General features: G+C 44.1%; 1 protein-coding gene across 10 annotated transcripts in view; it reads right to left on the reverse strand.

The window, feature by feature from the left end:
* Positions 1 to 21,683, reverse strand: part of SHROOM4 (shroom family member 4) — a 200,192-nt gene that overhangs the window by 23,325 nt on the left and 155,184 nt on the right. For all 10 annotated transcript variants that reach the window (XM_082445091.1, XM_082445090.1, XM_082445089.1 and 7 more), the window contains 3 exons: positions 19,344 to 19,478; positions 14,566 to 17,017; positions 8,911 to 8,972 (listed from right to left, as the gene is read on the reverse strand). In XM_082445091.1, the coding sequence (XP_082301217.1) occupies positions 8,911 to 8,972; positions 14,566 to 17,017; positions 19,344 to 19,478 (2,649 nt within the window). The remainder of the gene's footprint in view (positions 1 to 8,910; positions 8,973 to 14,565; positions 17,018 to 19,343; positions 19,479 to 21,683) is intronic.

A 21,683-nucleotide genomic window follows, 5' to 3' on the forward strand; every position in this document is an offset into this window, starting at 1 on the left:
CTCTCCTGATGACTGTAGCTTTGTAGTATAGGCTGAAGTCAGGGAGTCTGGTTCCTCCAGCTCCGTTTGTTTCCCTCAAGACTGCTTTGGCTATTTGGGGTCTTTTGTGTCTCCATACAAATTTTAAGATTTTTTGTTCTAGTTCTGTAAAAATTGCCAGTGATAGTTTGATAGGGGTTGCATTGAATCTGTAGATTGCTTTGGGTAGTATAGTCATTTTCACAATGTCGATTCTTCCAACCCAAGAACATGGCATATCTCTCCCTCTGTTTGTATCATCTTTAATTTCTTTCATCAGTGTCTTATAGTTTTCTGCATACAGGTCTTTTGTCTCCTTAGGTAGGTTTATTCCTAGGTATTTTATTCTTTTTGTTGCAATGGTAAACGGGAGTGTTTCCTTAATTTCTCTTTCAGATTTTTCATCATTAGTGTATAGGAATGCAAGAGATTTCTGTGCATTACTTTTATATCCTGCTACTTTACCAAATTCATTGATTAGCTCTAGTAGTTTTCTGGTAGCATCTTTGGGATTCTGTATGTATCGTATCATGTCATCTGCAAACAGTGACAGTTTTACTTCTTCTTTTCCGATTTGGATTCCTTTTTTCTTTTTCTTCTCTGATTGCTGTGGCTAAAACTTCCAAAGCTATGTTGAATAATAGTGGTGAGAGTGGGCAACCTTGTCTTGTTCCTGATCTTAGTGGAAATTGTTTCAGTTTTTCAGCATTGAGAACGATGTTGGCTGAACCACCATTACCTTTTTAAATAAATGTATTCTTTGGTCTTCCTGCCCACTTATTCTTTCAGATAAATTTCACGGTGAATTTGATAAGTTCTACAAAGTATACCACAGTGACTCTAATTGGTAGTGCATTACATCTATATATTATTAACTTAGGGAGTATTGTAATCATTACTATATTAGTCTTCCCAAATTGAAGCAGAGTATAGCTATGCATTTCTTCATGTCTTTATTTCTCCCATTAGAGTTTTATAATTTTCCTTGAATAGGTTTTGTGTACCCAGGATTAAATTAATATCCAAGTATTTAAATTCACTTTGTCACACTCTTTGACAAATCCTTTCATGCCTCTGAAGGTTGCATTCTTCTTAGCTGGTAAAGCCTTCCTGAAAAGTGTACTATTTCTAATAAAATGAGATTCAATTCTGAATTATCCATTTTCTTTTACTCAATTGGCAAATAGGAAATGTGTACTGGATATTCCACACTCTGCTCATGATGTGGTATGATAAAAAGAAGGAAGAGAGCCCTAGGCTGCGAACTGAAAAACCTGGGGAGTAGCCTAGTTTTGTCACGTACTTGCTGTATAATCCCAGAAGTAATGGGCTCTGGAGTCAGATGCCTGTTTGACCTTGGGCAAGTGACTTAAATCTATCTGTGAGTATGTTTCCTCATCTGTAAAACTGGGTCAATAAATGGTAACTATTTCATAGGGTCATGATTAGTAATAAATAAATTAATTCATGTGAAATGCTTAGAGCAGTGCCTGACACCCAGTAAACACTTAATAAATGTTACCTATTATACCTTTTGTTGTTGTTGTTGTTAATAATAGTATAATAATACCTTTCCTGAGTCTCAGCTTCCTTATCAGTCAAATGGGAAAAATAAGGCTTCACAGAGTTTCTGTGAGGATTAACTGTGGTCATATATATATATATATATATACTCTACACATTCTAAATGTCTGTGCAAAGTAGAAAAATGGAAACGATCGCAGGAGGCAATTATAAGTATGGAAAACCAAATGAGATAATCTAGAAAATAATTTCTTTGGGCTTTTAAATGCTTCACATTTATGTAGCTTTTTCTCCCAGCAGATCTACTCACCAGTGTTTTTCTCCCTCCTGCTAATATCAAAATGCGTTTGCATTCTCTGCATGCAAACTAAATAACTGTGGAGGGAGACAACCAAGAGTGTAACTACCTGGAATTAAAATTCATTGCAGGCTTCCAGGCAGAGAGTGGCTCAAGAATATACATTTGATTTTCCCACCTACACCCATCATTCCAGTTGTGACAGAAATGACGTAAGAAATGTTAAAAATGTGTGTGTAGTGGGAGGAAGGTGAGCGGAAGCTCCATCAGGATTTCTCCTCTTTAAATGTCATCTCTGCCCTTGACCTTTCCTAGGCCTTCTCATCTTCCTTGAGATCATAAACTATGATCTGCTGCCTCCATATTCAGCATAAATATTCTTTCCCTTTCCTTTGACCTCTCCTTTCTGTTTTTAAACTTAAACCAGTTTCCCAAATCCTGATCAAACCATCACTTAAACCAGAGGTTCTCATATCTAGCTTGCATCAGAATTGCCTTCTTAAAACCCATATCTCTGGGCCATGTCCCAGTTTCTGATTCAGTAGGTCTGGGTGGGGTCCAATAATTTGCATTTCTACTTCAGTTCTTAGGTGATACTGAGGTAGCTGGTCCTAGGACCACATTTTGAGAACCACTAACTTAAACCTTACCTCCCCCTCTAACTACCACCCCATTTCTCCCCTTCCTTTTCCTAGCCAACTTCTTTTTAAACATTTTAAAATGTATAAATGTCTTTTCAAGCACTCTTCTTTTAACTCCTTTTCCAAATCACACAGTAACACATAATCATTGTATTAAAATTAATGAAAAGAAACTGAAACCCTCCTACTTTGCTGGTGGAAGTGTAAAACGGTACAGCTACTTTGGAAAACAGTTAGGCAGTTCCTTAAAAAGTTAACAGTTATCATATGGCCCAGAAATTCTACTCCTAAATATATACCCAAGAGAATTGAAAACATATGTCCACATAGAAATTTGTATGTGAATGGTCATAGCAGCATTATTCACAAAAAAAGTGGAAACAACCCAAATGTCCATTAATGGATGAATGGATAAATAAAATATGGTATGTCCATACAATGGAATATTACTTGGCAAAAAATGGAATGAAATACTGATATATGCTACAACAAAGATGAACTGCTAAAGCTTGCTAAGTAAAAGAAGCCAGACACAAAAGCCCACATATTGTATGATTCCATTTATATATGAAAGGTACAGAATAGGCAAATCCATAGAGACAGAAAGTAGATTAGTGGTTGCTTGAGGCTGAGTGTGGAATAGAGAGTGACTGGAAATGAGCAAAAGGGATCTTTTTAGGGAGATGGACATGTTCTAAAATTGGATTGTGGTGATGATTGCATAGCATGCAAATTTACCAAAACTCACTTAAAAGGTAAATTTAGGATGTGTAAAACTGTGTGCATTTCTTCTCTATGCATCCCCTTTACAGACCATCATGCCATCTACTTTCTATGCCCACCATTTTACTAAGTTTGCTTTCTCGAAGGTCACTTGTGCGTCCAAACCGTCAAAGCCAATATCAGTCCTCTCCTTATCGTCTGTGATGGTACACTGGCATACTTCTCCTTCTTACCACTCCAGATGCTTGCCCCTTGAATCCCCTTTGCTGGCTATTCTTCTTCATCCTACCCCCGCTGGCTGAGTGATCAACAGGGCTCCTCAAAAGCATCCCCTTGTCTTCCTCACTAACTTTAAATTCAACATATCCCAACTCAAACTTATTATCTCCACCACACCAGGTCCCCTTGTCACCTGCCCCCACTACGTCAATAATTTTCTCTTTCTAAAGTCACTGGGGCAGAAAATTATTTTTGGCTTAACTCCTTTCATTCCCAAGTTCTTTCTACTTTTCTCTCAAAAGTTGTCACGTATTTGTGAGCAAATTATCTGAACCAACAATTCATATGGGAATCAATGCAAATATTCAATAAATACATGAAAAATGTTCAAACCAGAATAATCAAAGTAAGCAAATTAAAATTATAATATGTACCATTTATACCTATTGCATTAGAAAAAGAAAACTTTCCATGATGGCAAATTTTAGGGGAAACTGGTATTCTCATATATTGTTAATGGCAGAGTAAAACACCTCCAGGGAAAGCAGTTTGGTGAAATATATCAAGAACAATAAGAATGCTAATTTTCTTTCAACAACTAATCCCAACTCTGTATAATTGTTTTTAATGAGATAATTCAAAATGAGAAAAAGGTTATAGCTGCTCAAAATTTTTCAGCAGCATTACTTTATAATAGCAAGAAATTGGAAACAACCTAATTATCCACCAATTTGGGAATGATTAAGCAAATTAGGGCACATTAAGCTGGTGAAATATTATGCAGCCATTAAAATTTATAACTATTGAGGAAGCCTTTATAGCAACAGGAAAAATTGTTCACCGAGTAATGCTTAGTGGGGAAAAAAGAAGCAGGACACACAAAATCACATCTACATAGTTATTATAATCATGACCCCCCCACACACCCGCAAATCTCTACACCTATAGATAAAGGCTGGCAGGGAAATGAAAACAATCAGGGTGTTAGGGTGGTAAGAGTAAGGATACTTTTTCTATGGTTCTGAAGAACCTAGGGGCAGGACAGGAATAAAGACGCAGATGTAGAGAATGGACTTGACACGGGAAGGGGGAAGGGTAAGCTGGGACAAAGTGAGAGAGTGGCATGGCTTTACATATATTACCAAATGTAAAATAGATAGCTAGTGGGAAGCAGCCGCATAGCACAGGGAGATCAGCTCGGTGCTTTGTGACCACCTAGAGGGGTGGGATAGGGAGGGTGGGAGGGAGGGAGATGCAAGAGGCAAGAGATATGGGGATATATGTATATGTATAGCTGATTCACTTTGTTATACAGCAGAAACTAACACAACATTGTAAAGCAATTATACTCCAATAAAGATGTTAAAAAAAAGATACTTTTTCTTCTGTTTTTAATTTCCTGTAATATTGCTTTTGCAATAAACATTTCCCCCAAAATATCCACATATTTATCTATCCCTTCTGTTACATTCCCATTGCACCCCCACCTTCCCAATCCAAGGCCACACTCATTCATGCCTGGATCACTGCCCCTAATTGGTCTCTTTTCAACCCATCTAGACTGCAAATGCTGCCAAATTATCTAAAGTGCCATATTTACCATGTCACTTACCTGATCAATAACCTTCAATTGCTTCCATATTTGCCATCCTACCTAGTTTTCAAGGCCTAACTATCCTGGTGCAATACTTCACTCTTTACCCTTTTTCTCTACTGTTACTGTTGCTGCTGCTGCTCCTCTTCCTCCTCCTCCTTTATTACAACTAACATTTACTGAGGGTTTATGGTGCCAGATTTTGTCCTAAATGCTTTACATATATTAACTCAGTTATTCCACACAACAGTCACAGGAGGTAAGCACTCTTACCCCATTTCACAAATAAGGAAACCAATGGGGTGGGGTGAAAGAGAGGAGCTGCACGGGGGGCGGGGTGAGAGAAAGCCACTTGCCAAATTCACACAGCTAGAGCACAGAAGAACCTGGATTTGAACCCAGGCAGACTGACTTCAAGGCCAGAACTTTTTTTTTTTATTGAAGTACAGTTGATTTACAATGTTGTGCCAATCTCTGCTGTACAGCAAACTGACTCAATTATGCACATATATACATTCTTTTTTTATATTCTTTTCCATTATGGTTTATCCCATGAGACTGGGTATAGTTCCCTTTGCTATACAGTAGGACCTTGTTTATCCATTCTAAATGTAATAGTTTGCATCTACCAACCCCAAACTCCCACTCCATCCCTCTCCCTCCTCACCTCCCCCTTGGCAAACACAAGTCTGTTCTCTATGTCTTTGAGTCTGTTTTTGTTTTGTAGAGAGGTTCATTTGTGCCGTATTTTAGATTCCACATATAAGTGATATAATATGGTATTTGTCTTTCTCTGTCTGACTTACTTCACTTAGTATGATAATCTCTAGTTGCATCCATGTTGCTGCAAATGGCATTATTTCATTCTTTTTTATGGCTGAGTAGTATTCCATTGTATATATATACCACATCTTCTTTATCCATTCATCTGTTGATGGACACTTAGGCTGTTTCCATGTTTTGGCTATTGTGAACAGTGCTGCTATAAACATAGGGGTGCATGTATCCTTTTGAATTATAGTTTTGTCCGGATATATTCCCAGGAGTGGGATTCCTGGATCATATGGTAATTCTATTTTTAGTTTTCTGAGAAACCTCCATACTGTTCTCCATAGTGCCTGTACCAACTTACATTCCCACCAACAGTGTAGGAGGGTTCCCTTTTCTCCACACCCTCTCCAGCATTTGTTATTTGTAGACTTTTTAATGATAAGGCCAGAACTCTTAACAACCAGCAGGGTTTATTCCTCCAATACAGCCTGCTTAGTTTCCCCTCTGGGCCTTTCCTCCTGTAGGCCCCAGCCTTTAGTTTTCTTACCCTCCAGTGAACTTAAATAGGGCACAGGGATACTTATCATGTGTTGGCCCCTTACCATGTGCCAGGCTTTTCTTGTTTAAACCATGTATTTGACACTTTTTCATCTTATAGCAACTAGCCTGAGTTGAAAACCTGGCTTGTCCCTTTAGTATCTGTGAGACCTTGAGTATGTTACTTAGCTCCTCTGAACCTCAGATTCTTTATCTGAGTCATCAGTTCTCAAAGTGTGATCCCAGGACCAGCTGCATCAGCATCACCTGGGGAGCTTGTTAGACATACACACCTACTGGATCACACTCCCTGGGGGCGGGGTGCGAGCTACCATGTATCTGGGTTTTTTTTTTTTAACAAGCCCTCCAGGTATTTCTAATGCACATTCAAGTTCAAGAATCACCGCCCTAGTTATAATAATGCCTTCCTGACAGTTTGGGCGAAGATAAAACAGGATATGTGTAACTTAGCTAGTGGCACATAGGTTGTTTTGCAAGTGGTAATTTATTATTACTGCTACTTAACTTTGTGCGGATTAGTCTTCCTTGCTCAAGCTGGGGATGGGCAGGCATTATGCTTCCTGATGCTCTTCCTCTAATATTTCCCTGCTTGCCTAGAAACAGGCAGTACATATACTAGGTTTTAAATAAAGTCCTCTTCCTTGACTGGCTGATTAGTAAGACAGCCATTTTGGAGAAGCACCATAGCGTAGTATAGTGTCTCTGAAGCTAGACTACCTGGGTCTAGTCAACTTACTAGCTGTGGGACTTTAGGCAACTGAATTTATCTATCTGTGTTTCACTTTCTTCTCTCGGTCAAATGAAGAAACTAACGGTACCTACCCCTTAAGGTTATGGTGGTAAATAAATATTTGTAAAGCGCTTTGAATGGTGCCTAGAATAGAGTACCATGCTCAAGAAATGTTAGTTGGCATTATTATTTTTGTGTCATTTCACCTATTCAGTGGTGGAGGAGGCTCTGTTTCTTCATTTGGCAAGCAAATGACAAATACATCTTGAGCAACTTCTCTGTGTCAGGCACCGTGCTAGGCATGGAGAATACATCCATGACCAAGGTGTGGTCTCCTTTCTCGACAGTCTCAGTCTATTAGGGGAAACTGAGCAGACCCACTAGACTGAGATGATTTCTCCAAGAACAGTGGGGAATCAAGGCCAGCCATAGAATCCCACAGTATCCCCACCCAGGCCTTAGGTTCCTGAGACATGATACTGAGGGGTCCATTTGAAGGGTTTCCTGAGGGATCCTAATTGAAGCAGTTATAATGGAAAAAGCATGAACTTTGGGGCCAGACAAACCTGGGTCTGAGTCCTGGCTCCATCACTTACTAGCTGTGCGACCTCAACTAAGTTATATAACCTCTCTGGACCTCATCTATAAAATAGGTAGTAAAATTAACTCTTGTGGAGAATAAATGAGATTATGGGTATAAAAAGATCCAACCCAGTGACTGACACTTACTTAGTGATCAGTAAATGTTGGCTTCCTCTCTTTCCATTGCCAACTAGAAAACCGATAGGTTTCCCAGACTTTGGAGTCAAAAGAAAGCCCAAATTATTCCTGACTATACCACCAAATCACAGGGGATAATATAGGCCCCTGGAAAGAACCCTGGGCTTTTCAGAGGTCAGGGGATCCAGATTCTAGCCCTCTCCCTAGGTGCCCCCACAGAGGCACAGCTAAGAGCCATCTGCCCTGTCCCTCCTTTATTCCTGGAGTTTGAGTTAAAGAATCAATATAATTTATGGGCCTCTTGTCCTGGAGAAGAACTGGCTGAAAGGGTATATCAAACAATTTCACAAAAGAGGGGTTCCAACCAGACTGATGGAGAGCAACCTGGAGGAGGTAACTGTCTCCTCCGCATGGTCACCTATGACAGGTGGGCTCATGTCTTTGGAGCATAAGTGCCAGGTGCCATGTTCCCCACATTACAGGAACAGATTCTCCACTCTGGGCATTCTTTTTTCCTTAAGGGCTCTGCAGAAGCAACTCTTTCCCCTCTAGCCCAAGCCATACATACCATTTGTAAAAATGTCCCTGACTTCTTTTAGGAATTCTACCCAATTGTTAGCATGATCTGCCTTGGGTTTTTAATGAACAGACCTTAAGCTCTCAACAAGCCCTATAAAAAGAAAGGTGGCAGAACCCAAGAAACACTCTGAGGCAAAGGCACAGCAGTAGCTGGACAGTCTTACCTCCTCTCTGGCCTCTCCAACCACCCAGTGGCTGCTGGGAAGGCAAGCATAGTTTATGCCTTCCATCTGTATTTTAGCATGGTCTGGTCCCCATGTCCTTGTGCCTGGGCACCTGCCTCAGGCCTCTGAGCTGATGGGCACAATGTCCCACAATACTCCTGACTACGTATTCCAAAATGTGCTACCCATCACTTTGGTCTATAGCCCAGCTGCCTAGTGGGCAGGCTGGATTACATCTTACAGCATCAAGGCCTTTGTACTGACACCAGACAAGGTTCCTCAAAGGAAACAGAGCAAATAGAAAACCTTACCAGTTTCCACAGAAGCCTCAGAAGTACTAACTCACCCCAACTCCCAGAGCAGTCACTTACCTCCCTGACTGGCTGGTCTTCCTGTTTCCTGTTACTGGTTTCCATTTGTCCCCAGGAAAGTCCTGCAAAGCAAAATCCTGATAAGTTAGGGAGCTCTGGGCAGCCAGGTATATAGATGGCTTCAGAAAGGTAAAGAGGTCAGGAGCCTGTCCTGAGCCAGGCCCACGCCCTCTTCCCCGCCCCCGCAGCTGGTTCCTTCTACTCTCCCATACAGGCTACAGAACTATGTACCTAGAGGGCTGCCTTTCTGTCAGGAGGCCTGCTGGGCTGCTGGGGGCATGCAGAGTCTAAGACAGCACTCAAGGACCTGGACAATGTGGTCTAGAAGCTCTGAGTTTCCCTCTCTTTCTCCACTCCCCTCCCAAACCACGTTAAAAACCAGTTTAGCATGTTCGCTGTTTGTTCTGGCTCTTGTAAAGAAACTCTCTTTGTTCGTTCTTCCCAGTGAACCCGCTCGTTCCTCTTGCCTCTTCCACCATAGAAAGCATCTTCTTGGAAGCCGCAGCCCTTGAGGGGGGCTTGGAGGCCTAAAGCTCCTGCTGCTGCAACCCTATCCCAGCCCACCCTGTACTGCAGGGGCCCTTCCTCCTCGTTCCAGATCCGCTGACAGTGGCTGAGGTGGGCTTATTTCTGGGGAGCACTCATCCCCCATATTACAGGAGGAGACTTCACCCTGGGCATATTGTCCTTAAGGGCTTTGCCCAAGCATTCTTTTCGCTGCAGCCCAAGCCACATATGCCATTTGTAAAAATGTCCCTGCCTTCCTATTCTAGCTCCAAGCCTAATGCAAATTTGCCTTTGACATTCTCCCTGATTTCAGCATTCCGTACCCTCTACCTAGTGACTCAGAACTTAGCCCAACGGGAATGCACAGTTTTCCCTAAACCTCACTGATCTTCCAAAGTCCTGCTTTCTCCAATGCTATTATTGGTCCCATTCAAAGTTTTATTAACTTTGCCTCAGTAAAAAAAAAATTTTACTACCTTTTGGGGGTAAGACACCTGGTTGTCAGTCATTCTGGCTAAGATACTTGTTATTTGAGGGTAGTTATGTCACCTCCCTGAACCTCAGCTTCCTGTCTGGCAAATAAGGACTAGGCTATCTAGCCTTGCTGGATTCCCAGGAGTGAGGATAAAATGGGATGTGTACAGAGAATGCTTAGCACAGCACTCGGCACATAGGAGGCTCTGGATGTTAGTAGCCATGGAAATGATGAGGTTCCACAGCTTTCACAGGACCAGAGCAGTCCCTGCCTGTACCTGTCATGTGAGAGCAGCAAAAACCACTTGTTCAACTTAGATTCTGCCTTGATGCCCTTGTAAGATGTCCCTGCTTTCAAAGACACTATTACTCGTTTTGCCACAGTGGGAGCCAGGATTTCCTGTCCATGCCCTGTCTAACCCTGTGGAAAGGGCTCAGTAAATAGAAGTGGCCCAACCAAAGTCCTGTCCCAACTCTCAATCTCCTCAAGTCCCCAGTATCACATTACTTTTTTTTTTCACTGAGCCACTTAGGTTGCTGTAAATTGTCTACACTCTTTGAATCAAAGAGGCAGATATCCCCACGGCTTGTTGCAGATGGAGATTGATTGTGGTAGGAACTTGTTGCCCTAGTGGAAGTTATACTGCTAGAAGGCATCCTGCCAGAGTGGGGAGGGCCTGGGCTTTGCAATCAGCTTTTGGAGAGGCAGTGTAGCACAACTAGGAGCTTGGCCTCTGAGGCCACACTACATGGATTCAAATCCCACACTGAGTGTGACCTCAGGCCAACTACCGAGTTTCTCTTAGCTCATTTCCCCCAGCTATTTAATAGTGATCATAATAATAACAGTATCTATTTCTTGATTGCTCTGAGGACGACATGAGTTGATACACGTGTAAAGCGCCTGGAACAGCACATGGTACGCCGTAGACACTCAAATGTTAATTATCATTATGTTGTTCAAATCCTAGCTTCACCACTTGCAAGATGTGTGATCTCACTGAGCGTCAGCTTTCTCAGCTGTAAAATGGGGATCCTATTATAATGTATCCCATATAGTTGTTAAATGAAATACTTTGATAATATATGCAGAACTAACTGGCATGAAGCATGAGGGATTTAGGTGTGTGCTGATTTTAGTTCTCTTAACAGCACCAAAGAGGAGCCAATTGGCTCCCAACCTCTTCCAGGGGCCATAAAGAGCAGGATCTCAACCCTACTTCAGATAGCCACCATCACAACTACCTTAGCCACCTGAGCTGCGGTATCCTAACCCATGCTTCAAGTTTTCCCATGTCTGGGGGGAGGGTGAGCTCAGGTGGCAGGGGTAGAAATGGGCATGAAGTGGCTTCTGGACGGCTGTCTACATGTCTGAAAGCCTAGCATCTAAGCAGACCTACTTATCTAATTTACAGACATTAGGAACCCAATGTGTCCTTCCCTCAGAGTACAAAAGGAGAGGCATGGTATGGGCACAGGCACACCTGCATTGCTGCTGTCAGCTGCCGCAACCTGCAAATTTCACCTCCTTCCCTTATGGAGTTACTGGCCCTAGGATGACCGTTCTGCAGCCGTCATCTGCTTACCCCACCCCCACCCCTACTTTAGCCACTTTTCTCCATTGTCTACTTGCAGGTCCTTCTTTCAGCAAAAGTTTCTCAAGGTAAGCCCAAATCTCTCTTTATTCTAAAAGATAATAACTCACCTTTAAAAAATGATTACTATCTGGTAGTCACTGTTCTAAGTGCCTTGCACATGTTACATCATTTAATCCTCTCAACCAACTTATGAAGTAGGTACTGTTATCATTCCCATTTTTTTTAGATGGGAATGCTTAGGAATTCAAACCCAGGTAGTCTGGTTTCAGCATCATGCCCTTAAACCATTATTTTATATTTCCTCTCCTTTTTTCCCCCCTACGTTTTATTATGAATATTTTCAAACATTTAGAAAAGTTGAACAAGTTTAAATGGAACACCTATATATCCACCATTGTATAGTTTCTACAGTTAGTATTTTACTATATTTGCCTTATCACGTATCTATTCACTCTCTATCCATCCACAAATCCATCTTAAATTCTTGATGCATTTCAAAGTACAACTTTATCCCCATACATTTGAAAACTTAAATGGAATGGACAAATTCCTTGAAAGGCAAACTACCAAAGCTCACTCAAGAAGAAATAGATAACCCAGATAACCCTATGTCTATTAAAGAAATTGAATTTGTTGTCAAAAATCTTTCCACAAAGAAAACTCTAGGCCCAGATGGCTTCAATGATGAATTCTACCAAACATTCAAGCAAAAAGTAATACCAGTTCTATGCAAACTCTTCTGGAAAATAGGAGAGAAGAGAACATTCCCAACTCATTTGGTGAGGCCAGTATCTTGATATGAAAACCAGACTCGGACATCACGAGAAAACTACAGACTGAAATCCCTGATATACATAGACAAAAATCCTTAACAAAATACTAGCAAATCAAATCTGGTAATATATAAAAAGGATAAGACGTCATGACCAAGTGGGATTTATTCTGGCAATGCTAGGCTGGTTCTTATTTCAAAAATCAATTAATGTAATTCACCACATCAATAGACTAAAAGAGAAAAACTGTATGACCATCTTAATACACACAGAAAAAGCACTTGAAAAAAAATTCAATATCCACTCTTGATAAAAGCTCTCCCAACAAACTAGGAGTAAAAGGGAATTTCTTCAACCTGTTATAAGGCATCTACAAAAAAATCTACAGCTAACATCAAACTTAATATTGAAAAACTGGGAACAAAGTAACAATATCTGCTCTCACCACTTCTACTGAACACTGTATTGGAGGTCCTAGACAGTGCAATAGGGGCCTCCTCTCCTAATAAAGCCATACACAGTGGAAATGAAGACAAATTATTTATATTTACAGATGACACGATTGTTTATGTAGAAAATGTTTTAAAATCTACCAAGAAAAGTGAGTTTGGTAAGGTTGCAGGATACAAGGAAAATATACAAAATTAAATTGCATTTCTACATAATAGTAAAGAATTTTAACTTGACCTTAAGAAACAATAGTATCTACAATGGCAGTGAAAACATGAAATCTTAAGGATAAATATAACAAAATATGTGCAACATCTGTATGCTGAAAACTAGAAAATAAGTTGTGTAAATCAATATACTTCAAAAACTCAAGCATACATATCATTTAAAGTTCGATATTTGTTTACAGTATTTTAGGCAAATGTACTTCCAGTGAAATGCACAAACATTAAGTATACATCTGTTAAGGTTTGGCAAATGTATACACCTGTGTAACTCAAACTCTTATCAAGATATACATCATCACCCAACAAAGTTCCCTCATGCCTTTTCCTAGTCAATCTCTGTGCTGCCTGCCACAGGCAACCACTGTTTTGAAAATTTTTCCCATAGAATAGCTGTTTTAGAACTTTATATAAAGCAATAGTAGAGTATGTACTCTTCTGTGTAAGGCTTCTTTTTACCCCTAAGTTTCGTTTCTTCAAAGAATATGCATTGAGCAATTTCATACAGTAAGTCTTTCAGAAGTCTAGGCCTATGCAAAAACAGTTCAACACAGGAACTAACTTCTGGTTTGAATGCACCAGCCAAAAGGTGGCACTAGGAAAGACATGGGGAAGGAATCTGGCGGTAAGCTGGCAACAGCATAGGGAGTCCTCCCACAAATACCCTGAAGGATGGTGGTGGCTTGTATTAGAGTTTGTAGGTCATAACCAGGGTATAGCAACAGCCAGTTTAGACCTGGGTCTCTGCAACAAAGCCTGGGAGACATCTGCAAGTTTTTCAGCTCCAAATATATTTTAAAGCAGGAAATGGAAGGGAATACATGCTGTTTTGGATCAGGCACTGAGCCTGGCACTCTGTGTTACACAATCTCATTGATCCACCCAACTAATTCATGAGGCAGCCATTACTTTCCTCCACTTTAGAGATGAGGTAATAAGACTTTATTTAGTACTGGCCATTTTATGAGGTAAAAATTCTTTTCTTTTTCCCTTTAAAAAAATCACATAACTACAACTTTTAGTGGCTGGATGACTTGCTTAAGGTCACTCAGATACCAATTATACAGTCAGGATATAAAGCCCAGTTCCGTTCATTTTGTGAGGCAAAAGTTATTTTACTGGGCTTCCCTGGTGGCACAGTGGTTGAGAATCTGCCTGCCAATGCAGGGGACATGGGTTCGAGCCCCTGGTCTGGGAAGATCCCACATGCCGCAGAGCAGCTGGGCCCGTGAGCCACAATTACTGAGCCTGCACATCTGGAGCCTGTGCTCCGCAACAAGAGAGGCCGCGACAGTGAGAGGCCCGCGCACCGCGATGAAGAGTGGCCCCCACTTGCCACAACTAGAGAAAGCCCTCGCACAGAAACGAAGACCCAACACAGCCATAAATAAATAAATAAATAAATAAATAAAAATTTTTTTTAAAAAGTTATTTTATTCTACCTCTCAAGATGAGGTAAGTGCAATTTTGATCACTGAATGTCTTGCCCAAGGTTAGTAAGCTACCACCTGGTGGACCCAGCACTATATAATTTTAAGATATTATAATTGTTGTTTTCGAATGATTTACCTAGCTTTCTCCTCACAAAGAGAATAATGAAGCTCACCCATCCAAGAGCCAAGTCCTCACCTGCACTGTTGGATTCCTGGGTTTCCAAGTGTTGCCAGGTGCCAAGCTGCTGTCCTCAAGGGTACCGTGCTGGGGATTATGATAGCAAGCTGAACACCGGATGCACTGGTGGTGGTGGCACCGGCAGTTGTAGCAGTTTGGCATCATATTTCTCTTTCGCAAAGCAGGGCAGACTTCCCCAGAACAATAAATGCAAGGGTCATGGACTACAGCTCCCTGGACATTGCAGGAGTAAGAGCACGTCCTGCGGTAATCAAAATCACCACAGTGTAGTGGCTTACAACACATGGATTGTTCTAGACCTTTGCTTGCAAAACATTCTTTGTAAGTGGTAGTTTCTGACTGAAGGGGTGACATGGAATGATATGATTGGTCTGTGGCATGATAGGGTTGGTCTGTGGAGTGATATGATTGGTCCATGGGGTGGCGCCTCAATTCCCTATAGCTGGAGCTCATTGGCTGGAAGTTTTGGTCAACAGGTTTTGGTCTCTGAGTAAAAGTCTTGCTATGAGTGGTTAAACCTGGCAAATGAGATGTAGATTTGCTACTCTCTTCAAAGAACTTTCTTCTGTCTGCAAAGGGCAAGAGGATGGCTTCCTCCCCAGCTTGGGCAGTAGAAGCCTTCAATTCCTTGTCACCTGGGTTGGAAGAGTTTTCCACGGCTAGTGCCACATGTGGCTGCAGGTTGTGCTCTGGCGACCATCTCCAGTGACCTCCACGGACTCCGCGGTGAACATTTGTTTTTTCAGAGTCTGAGGAGGATGGGTCAGATGCCTTCCACCAGGTGTTCAGGCTCAAAGAGGACTGGCCAGGTCTCTGGCTAGGGCTCATTCGTCCCTCCAAGCCCGTCCTAGATTCATGACCCTCAGGGGCTTGGCTGAGGCACTCTGAAGACCTAGCCCTGAGTATCATGCTCTTGTTGAAGAGCTTGTCTCTGGGGCTAGGTGGTTTTTTATACGAAGACAGAAGAGATGAGTTAGAGGCAGGAAGTGGAGGACTTTCTAGGCGCTCCTCGGTCTCTTCCACTGGCTCCTTGGTGTCACACAGCTGTGACAAGGGACTCTTGCCTTTCTGGAGCTGGGCCTTCCTCCTCTGAATTTCATTACGTAGATTGGTAGCAAAACGCTCGCTCTTCCGCCGGTTTTGTATTGAGCGGCCCCGGGTCCCTCCATTTCGCCTACCACCCACCCGGCCACACTCCTTGGGCTCGCTGTCCCCTTCTTCAGTTGCCTCTGTGCGGCCAGCTACTTTAGTGGTTTGTTGAACAAGGGAGCCAGAGGCAGAGGACGGCTGGCTGGCCAATTCACTGTCAGCTCTGCTTGCTCTGTTTGGGTCCTGGAAACTTCTTTCTGGAGGGTGTCCATCAGCTTCTCCATGTGGGGAACTGCTTGGGCTCTGATGCCCCGAACCCAGAAGTCTATCATCCACTGGCCTGGTCTTTCTCTCTTTGCTGGGCTGGTCCTGGGTTCCTCCTGCAGGGGGACATGGGCTTTTCTTGCCTGTGTGGCTACTGTGCAAAGGGGATAGAGTCCACTCCTGCCCATCCTGCCCAGCTGGAAGCTCCGTCCCCTTGCTGTCCCTAGTATCAAGGTGCACATGCTGCAAGTGGGACACCAGTAGCTGTTCAGGGGCACTATGGCGATGTCCTGTGAGGTGTGGAGGGCTGCCAAAAGAAGAAGCCTTAGCTAGTTCTGCTGAAGCCTGGTTGAGTGGGCTGGAATCTGTGCTGGAAGCTTTGTCATATGCTTTTGGGAATCCAACAGCTTTGGCCGAGGCCTCCATCAGTAGATGCTCAGAGCCCTTCTGGCTGGATTCAGGAAGTTGGCTGAGCTCACAGTTCTGATGGCCCTCATTTGTCACTTGGTCTTGCCCGCTGAGGCAGCAGAACCTGTTAGGGTTCCTTGGGGATAGCATGGTGTCCAAGCTAGGTTTCTCCTGTTGCAAGGAGTCCACAAGCTCAGAAGCCCTGCTCTGCTCTCCATTGAGGAGTTGGGCTCTGGAGGCCTGAAGACTGTCTCGCCTCACTGGAGGTTGTGGTGGACCCCTGGCAGCCTTGGCAGGCCCTGAGTGGTGGACCTCCTGTGGACGGGATGATATCTGGGAGCTAGGAGTCAGGTGGCCCCCACTGGTACGCCGGCCACCTCCTGAAGTCTCGGCCACATTAAGCTGGCCATTAGGGGCCTTAGTTGGCCCTGGGCCTTGCATGATGCAGTCCACAGAGCCTGGCTCCTCTGGCCTGAGGGAAAGGGCACAGTCAGAGGCATTTGAGCTGGCCGAGAAGGAGCTATAGGCTGAGTCACGCTGATTGGGGTATGTGCTCTGGTCAATGGGCAAGAGGTGGCCCTCATAGGTGGCTTGGCCTGGTTGCTCCAGGCTCTCCATGCTGCCAATGGAGCTGCTTTTCTCAGTGCTGCAGCGCCGGGAGAGTGGACACCACTGCACACACACGTCACTGCAAGACACGGGACACACCAGTTAGTTACGTCACCAGATCCCTTTCCCACCTTGGCCAGCCCTGCCATGGGAGAGGCACCCATGTCACAAGTGAGAGAGAGATAAGGCAAAAGAGGAAGGAAGGGAAACAGGGGAACAGATGGACGCTGGGGGTACCACAGAAATGTGGTAAAATGGGAGACAAGATGATATGTGGAAGTAGGATAGGGCAAGATCCCAAAGACTAACAGTGTGAGAACTCCACTGAGGGTTGTGCTCTGTTTCTCTGCCTTCAGTGAGTCTAGAATTGTTTCTGGACTATTGCTGTCCCCAGGGAGTCAGCTATAGCTCTCTGCTAGGAGAAACAAGCACAGACTATTAGCATTTGCGAGGGGCCCGAAAAGGCTGATTTAATTTCAGCCAGCCCATTTTGTAAATCAGTGGTTCTCAAATTTGAGCATGTATCAGAATCACCCAGAGGGCTCATCAGAACACAGGTGACTAGGTCTCATGCCCAGAGTTTTAGGTCTGGGTGGATCCTGAGAATTTTACTTCTGACAAGTTCCTGGCTGATGCTGGTGCTCTTGGTTCAGGGACCATGCTTTTGAGAATCACTGGTGTCAAGCAAGCCCTGCAAAGGGAAGTGATTGTGAGGATGTGATTTTCTCAAGATCGCCCAGCTCTAGTTCATGGCCCAGACAGGGCCAGAATTTAGGCGTCCCCCTGTTCTTTTCTTGGTAATAGTAATCCTCACCATTTACTGAGGACCTACAATGTGCCAGGCACTTTACAATGTCTTATTTCAAACTGAAGGGAAGAGATTATTATCTCCACTTGACAAATGAGAAAACTGAAGCTGAGAGAGGGAAAGTAAACTGACAAGCTCACACAGCAGCTAAAGAAGCAGACCTGGAATTTGAACCCAGGCCTCTATGAGTCTAATGTCCTAGGTCTTCTGCTACACTGTCTGTTAAATGTAAATAATAGTAATATCTGTATCAGTGGGTTGCTTTGTGGGTGAAATCAGATAATAAAAGTGAAGCTCTTGTCGCAGCCTGGGCACCTAGCGAAGGTTCAATACCTGGAGCTGCTGCTCTCTTGGTTGTTGTTTTCATGGCTATTGTTATCAGCATCCTCTCTACTATGACTTTTGATACTACAGTGGTCCCTGCCCACCCAGGCCGCCCTCATCCCCCATGGCAAAGCCAAACCGGGGAGAACAAAGAAGTGACTAGGACCAGACACAATCTTGAATTTTAAGTACCATTTCCCACACACAAAGTCAAACTGAGCCAAGTCATGCCAGTAACACCCTGTGACTAGAAACCCAGGAGGTTGCAGGCTGCCCTCAGAAAGGCCACAGCTCCAAACACCAGAGCTGAGCGGTGGCGGGAGCCCACAAGATCCCCCAGGTCAGCCTTTCCTAATTCTTGCTCCCTGCCTTGCCCCTTAGCCACTCCACTTACTTGACCTCTGGGCTAGGAATCCATCAATTACTCCTTGGCAAGGAGATCTGCTACCCAACCCACCACCCTTCCTGCTGAAAACCGCCACGCCCCCACTCAAACAGAAGCCAAGCTCAGAATATATTTCTGTGTATTCTCCCAGAACAAAACTGCCTCCGCCTCTTCCCTGAGCCCCTGGCTTCCGATGCCAGATAAAGACACCGAGTCAGGGCAAACTCAACCCTTAGCTTCCCTGAGCCTCCTCAAAAGAAATCCCTTCTCAGAGGGAAGATCTTGTTGTGGAAGGGAAAAGGCAGCTGAGGCCAGCAGCTTTGCTGGCTCTGGGCTTGCTGAGAAAGTTCTCTGAGTCTGCTGGGCAGCTGTTTCAACCACAGACCATGCCAAGCACCCTAAATTGAGAGATCCTCATTGCAGGTGGACCCTTTTATTCAGGGAGGTTCCCATTCTGAAAGCTTTGGTTCTGTGACAGAGCTGGGATGAGAGGAACAATGGATGAGGTCACCATGAGTCACTGTAGCTAGAGAAGAGGACCAGAACCCAGTCCCAGGGCCACCGATATCAGAGACCAGGACGATGCAGAGGAGCCAGGGAAAGAGACTGCAAAGGAAACGAGGTGAAAAGGAGGAGAGAGTGGTGTTTTGCAAGTCAAGTGAGGTCAGTATTTCAAGGAAACATTTTCTAAAAGGAAAGCGACTGTCCCGAAGTCACAGACAGTTCTCAGTAGACGAGGACCAGAAGCCAGGCACTCTGGAACCCCACCCCATTTTCCGGGATAGCACTCTGGGCTCTACAGCCTCCAACGGGGACTAGAGCAGAGGAGAAGGAGTGGCTGGGTGATCTAGCCTCTACCCCATCTTGAGGGGAGGGTTCTAGACTTACCTCGTGTTGCAGCCGGAATGCCAGGACAAGCTGAAGGCTTCAGAAGGGAAATGCATGTTGGTGGCCGCTTCAGGGCATCCCTCCAGCAGCTTGGCCACATGCCATGAATGTGGCCTACTGACGGGGGCGTTCCTCCTACAGTAAGAAAGGGGCAGGAAGTCAACTTAGGGAACCAGAGGTGAAATCACTTCCCAGGCAGCTTCCGCCCCCACCCCCTCTTTCCCTTAAATGAAGTAGAACATCTTGCAAGGAGCTGGTGTAGGAATCTTACTGGCCACCCCCTCAGCTCTCAGTACTCAAATCTCCTTCACCCCAAGGACAATCCCTGGAGATACAGAATGTTAGCGTCACAGGGCTCTTTTGCTCATGGGTGTATCCCAAGCGTGTACAGCAGTGCCGGACGCATAGTAGATGCTCAATAAATATTTGTGGAATAAGTGAGTGCTGCTGCCCAATGAACAGTGCGCCCACCCTAAGTTTTCTCTGAGAAAAAATTCATTCTGGCCAATCTTCCCATTTTTCTCTAAGAAAGGGATAGGTAAATGACTGAGAAGTTTGAGCAAGTCAACACTAATTGGCTGCCAATTTTTGGCTTATTCATTTGATCAGCATTTGTTGTATGTGTCTTCTGTACCATCTGTACATAGCTCTGGGGATACAGAGATCAATCAAATATGGCTTTGCCCTTGAGAACTTACAGATTAGTGAGTGAGAAAGACCTAATTCAAATAAAGCATGGTAAAGGCATTCAGAGAGTGAAGGATAAGATGGGCACAGAGGTGAGGTCCCCAAGTTTGTAGGCAAAAGGGTGGCAAGGAGCCCCAACTCCTGCCAGGGAGAATAGAACGAGATGATGGATGGTGTGCTAGGCTGACAGGGGAGACCGGCTGTTCAGCAGGACAGGGGTGAATAAAGGGAAATGGGCCTGAGGCCAAGGCTCTGGATACAACCACAGTGTCTGCCTGGTGCTGGAGGCTGCAGCCACAACTCTTGCACTGACTGGCTTCTACAGGACCCATCCCTGTGCTCTGGTATATTTCACATGAATAGATGCCACCCTTGCAAGTGGGGAAGAATGGGATGGGGAAGAGCATGTATGGGGCATGGGTAGTGCCAGAAGATAAAGAGATGATTGATACGAGAGAGAATGAGGGGAGGGGGGAGAATAAGAGAGAGGGGAAAGGGAGGAGGGAAGGGGGAAGGAGAGAGAGAGAGGGGGGAAGGGAGGGGAGGGGAGAGAAGGGGAGGGGAGTGGAAACAAGGAGAGAAAGATAGATGTCAGAAGGGCCAGACAGATGACAGAGATAAGAGGGAGAGATGGTACAGAGAAAAATAAGTGACAGAAAGGGAGAAAAGTCTGCGAAAGACTATAAGGAACTACACAGAGAGAAATGGATGATAGAGAACAAGATAATGACAGAGTAAGAGAAACAGATGATAAATAAAGGAGATGATGGAGAGATAAATAGATGATAGCTTATTTACTAATTTATTCATTCATTTACTGTGGCAGATTCCATACTAGACACACTGAGGGAACAGAGTTGACTAAGATAAGGGCCCGTGTTTTCAACACTCTTGTTATAGAGGGGGATAAATCAGCTCTCTACCTCCCAGGAGCAGTAGTAGACAGACTCAAGCTGATTCCATCCTAGCTGGGAATGCCCCTCACCCCAGCGGAAACACAGAATATCCCAGCTGTGCAGAGCTCTAGAGGGCTAAGGCCTAAAAAGGTAGTCCTGAGGAGAATGACCTTGCTGGGGAAAACATGTGTTGAGCGGTAACAGGCCAGACACAGAGAAGGAGGTGTAAGAGGAAGGGCAGGGGAAGCTGCCTACCAAAGGTCAGGAACCAGAGCCACAGGTCAGTAGCAGTGGCTAAAACTTATGGGAAGGAAAGGAGGTGAGGCCCCCACATTTAACCACACTGTTCTATTATGGATTCAGAGTGCCCAGCAGGGAGGCTCAAGGCACTAGAAGACCTTGTGGGGAGGCACCTGCTCCAGAGTTTCACACACAAAACCATGATGCTAGAAACCTCTCCAGCGGCTGTTACCCAGAAGTCATCCATTAACAACGATTTATAAAGCATCTCACAGATGTACTATGTACTAGTACATGCTAGGTACCGTGTGTATCTACTATGTACCACATTTCTAGGCACTGAGGATACAGTGGAGAGCACGGCACCTCTCTTATTTTGGGCCCTTCTTCCACATCCAGCATTCCTGAAGTTGAGTGCAGAGTTTAAAACCTGGGCAGTCAGCCTTGATACCACCTTCTCCCCAACCATCCAGTCTCTTACTGAATTCTACTGAGCCTTCTTTTACAGTATCTCTTT

Source organism: Balaenoptera physalus, assembly GCF_965194825.1.
Source record: "Balaenoptera physalus genome assembly, chromosome: X".
Lineage (NCBI taxonomy): Eukaryota > Metazoa > Chordata > Mammalia > Artiodactyla > Balaenopteridae > Balaenoptera > Balaenoptera physalus.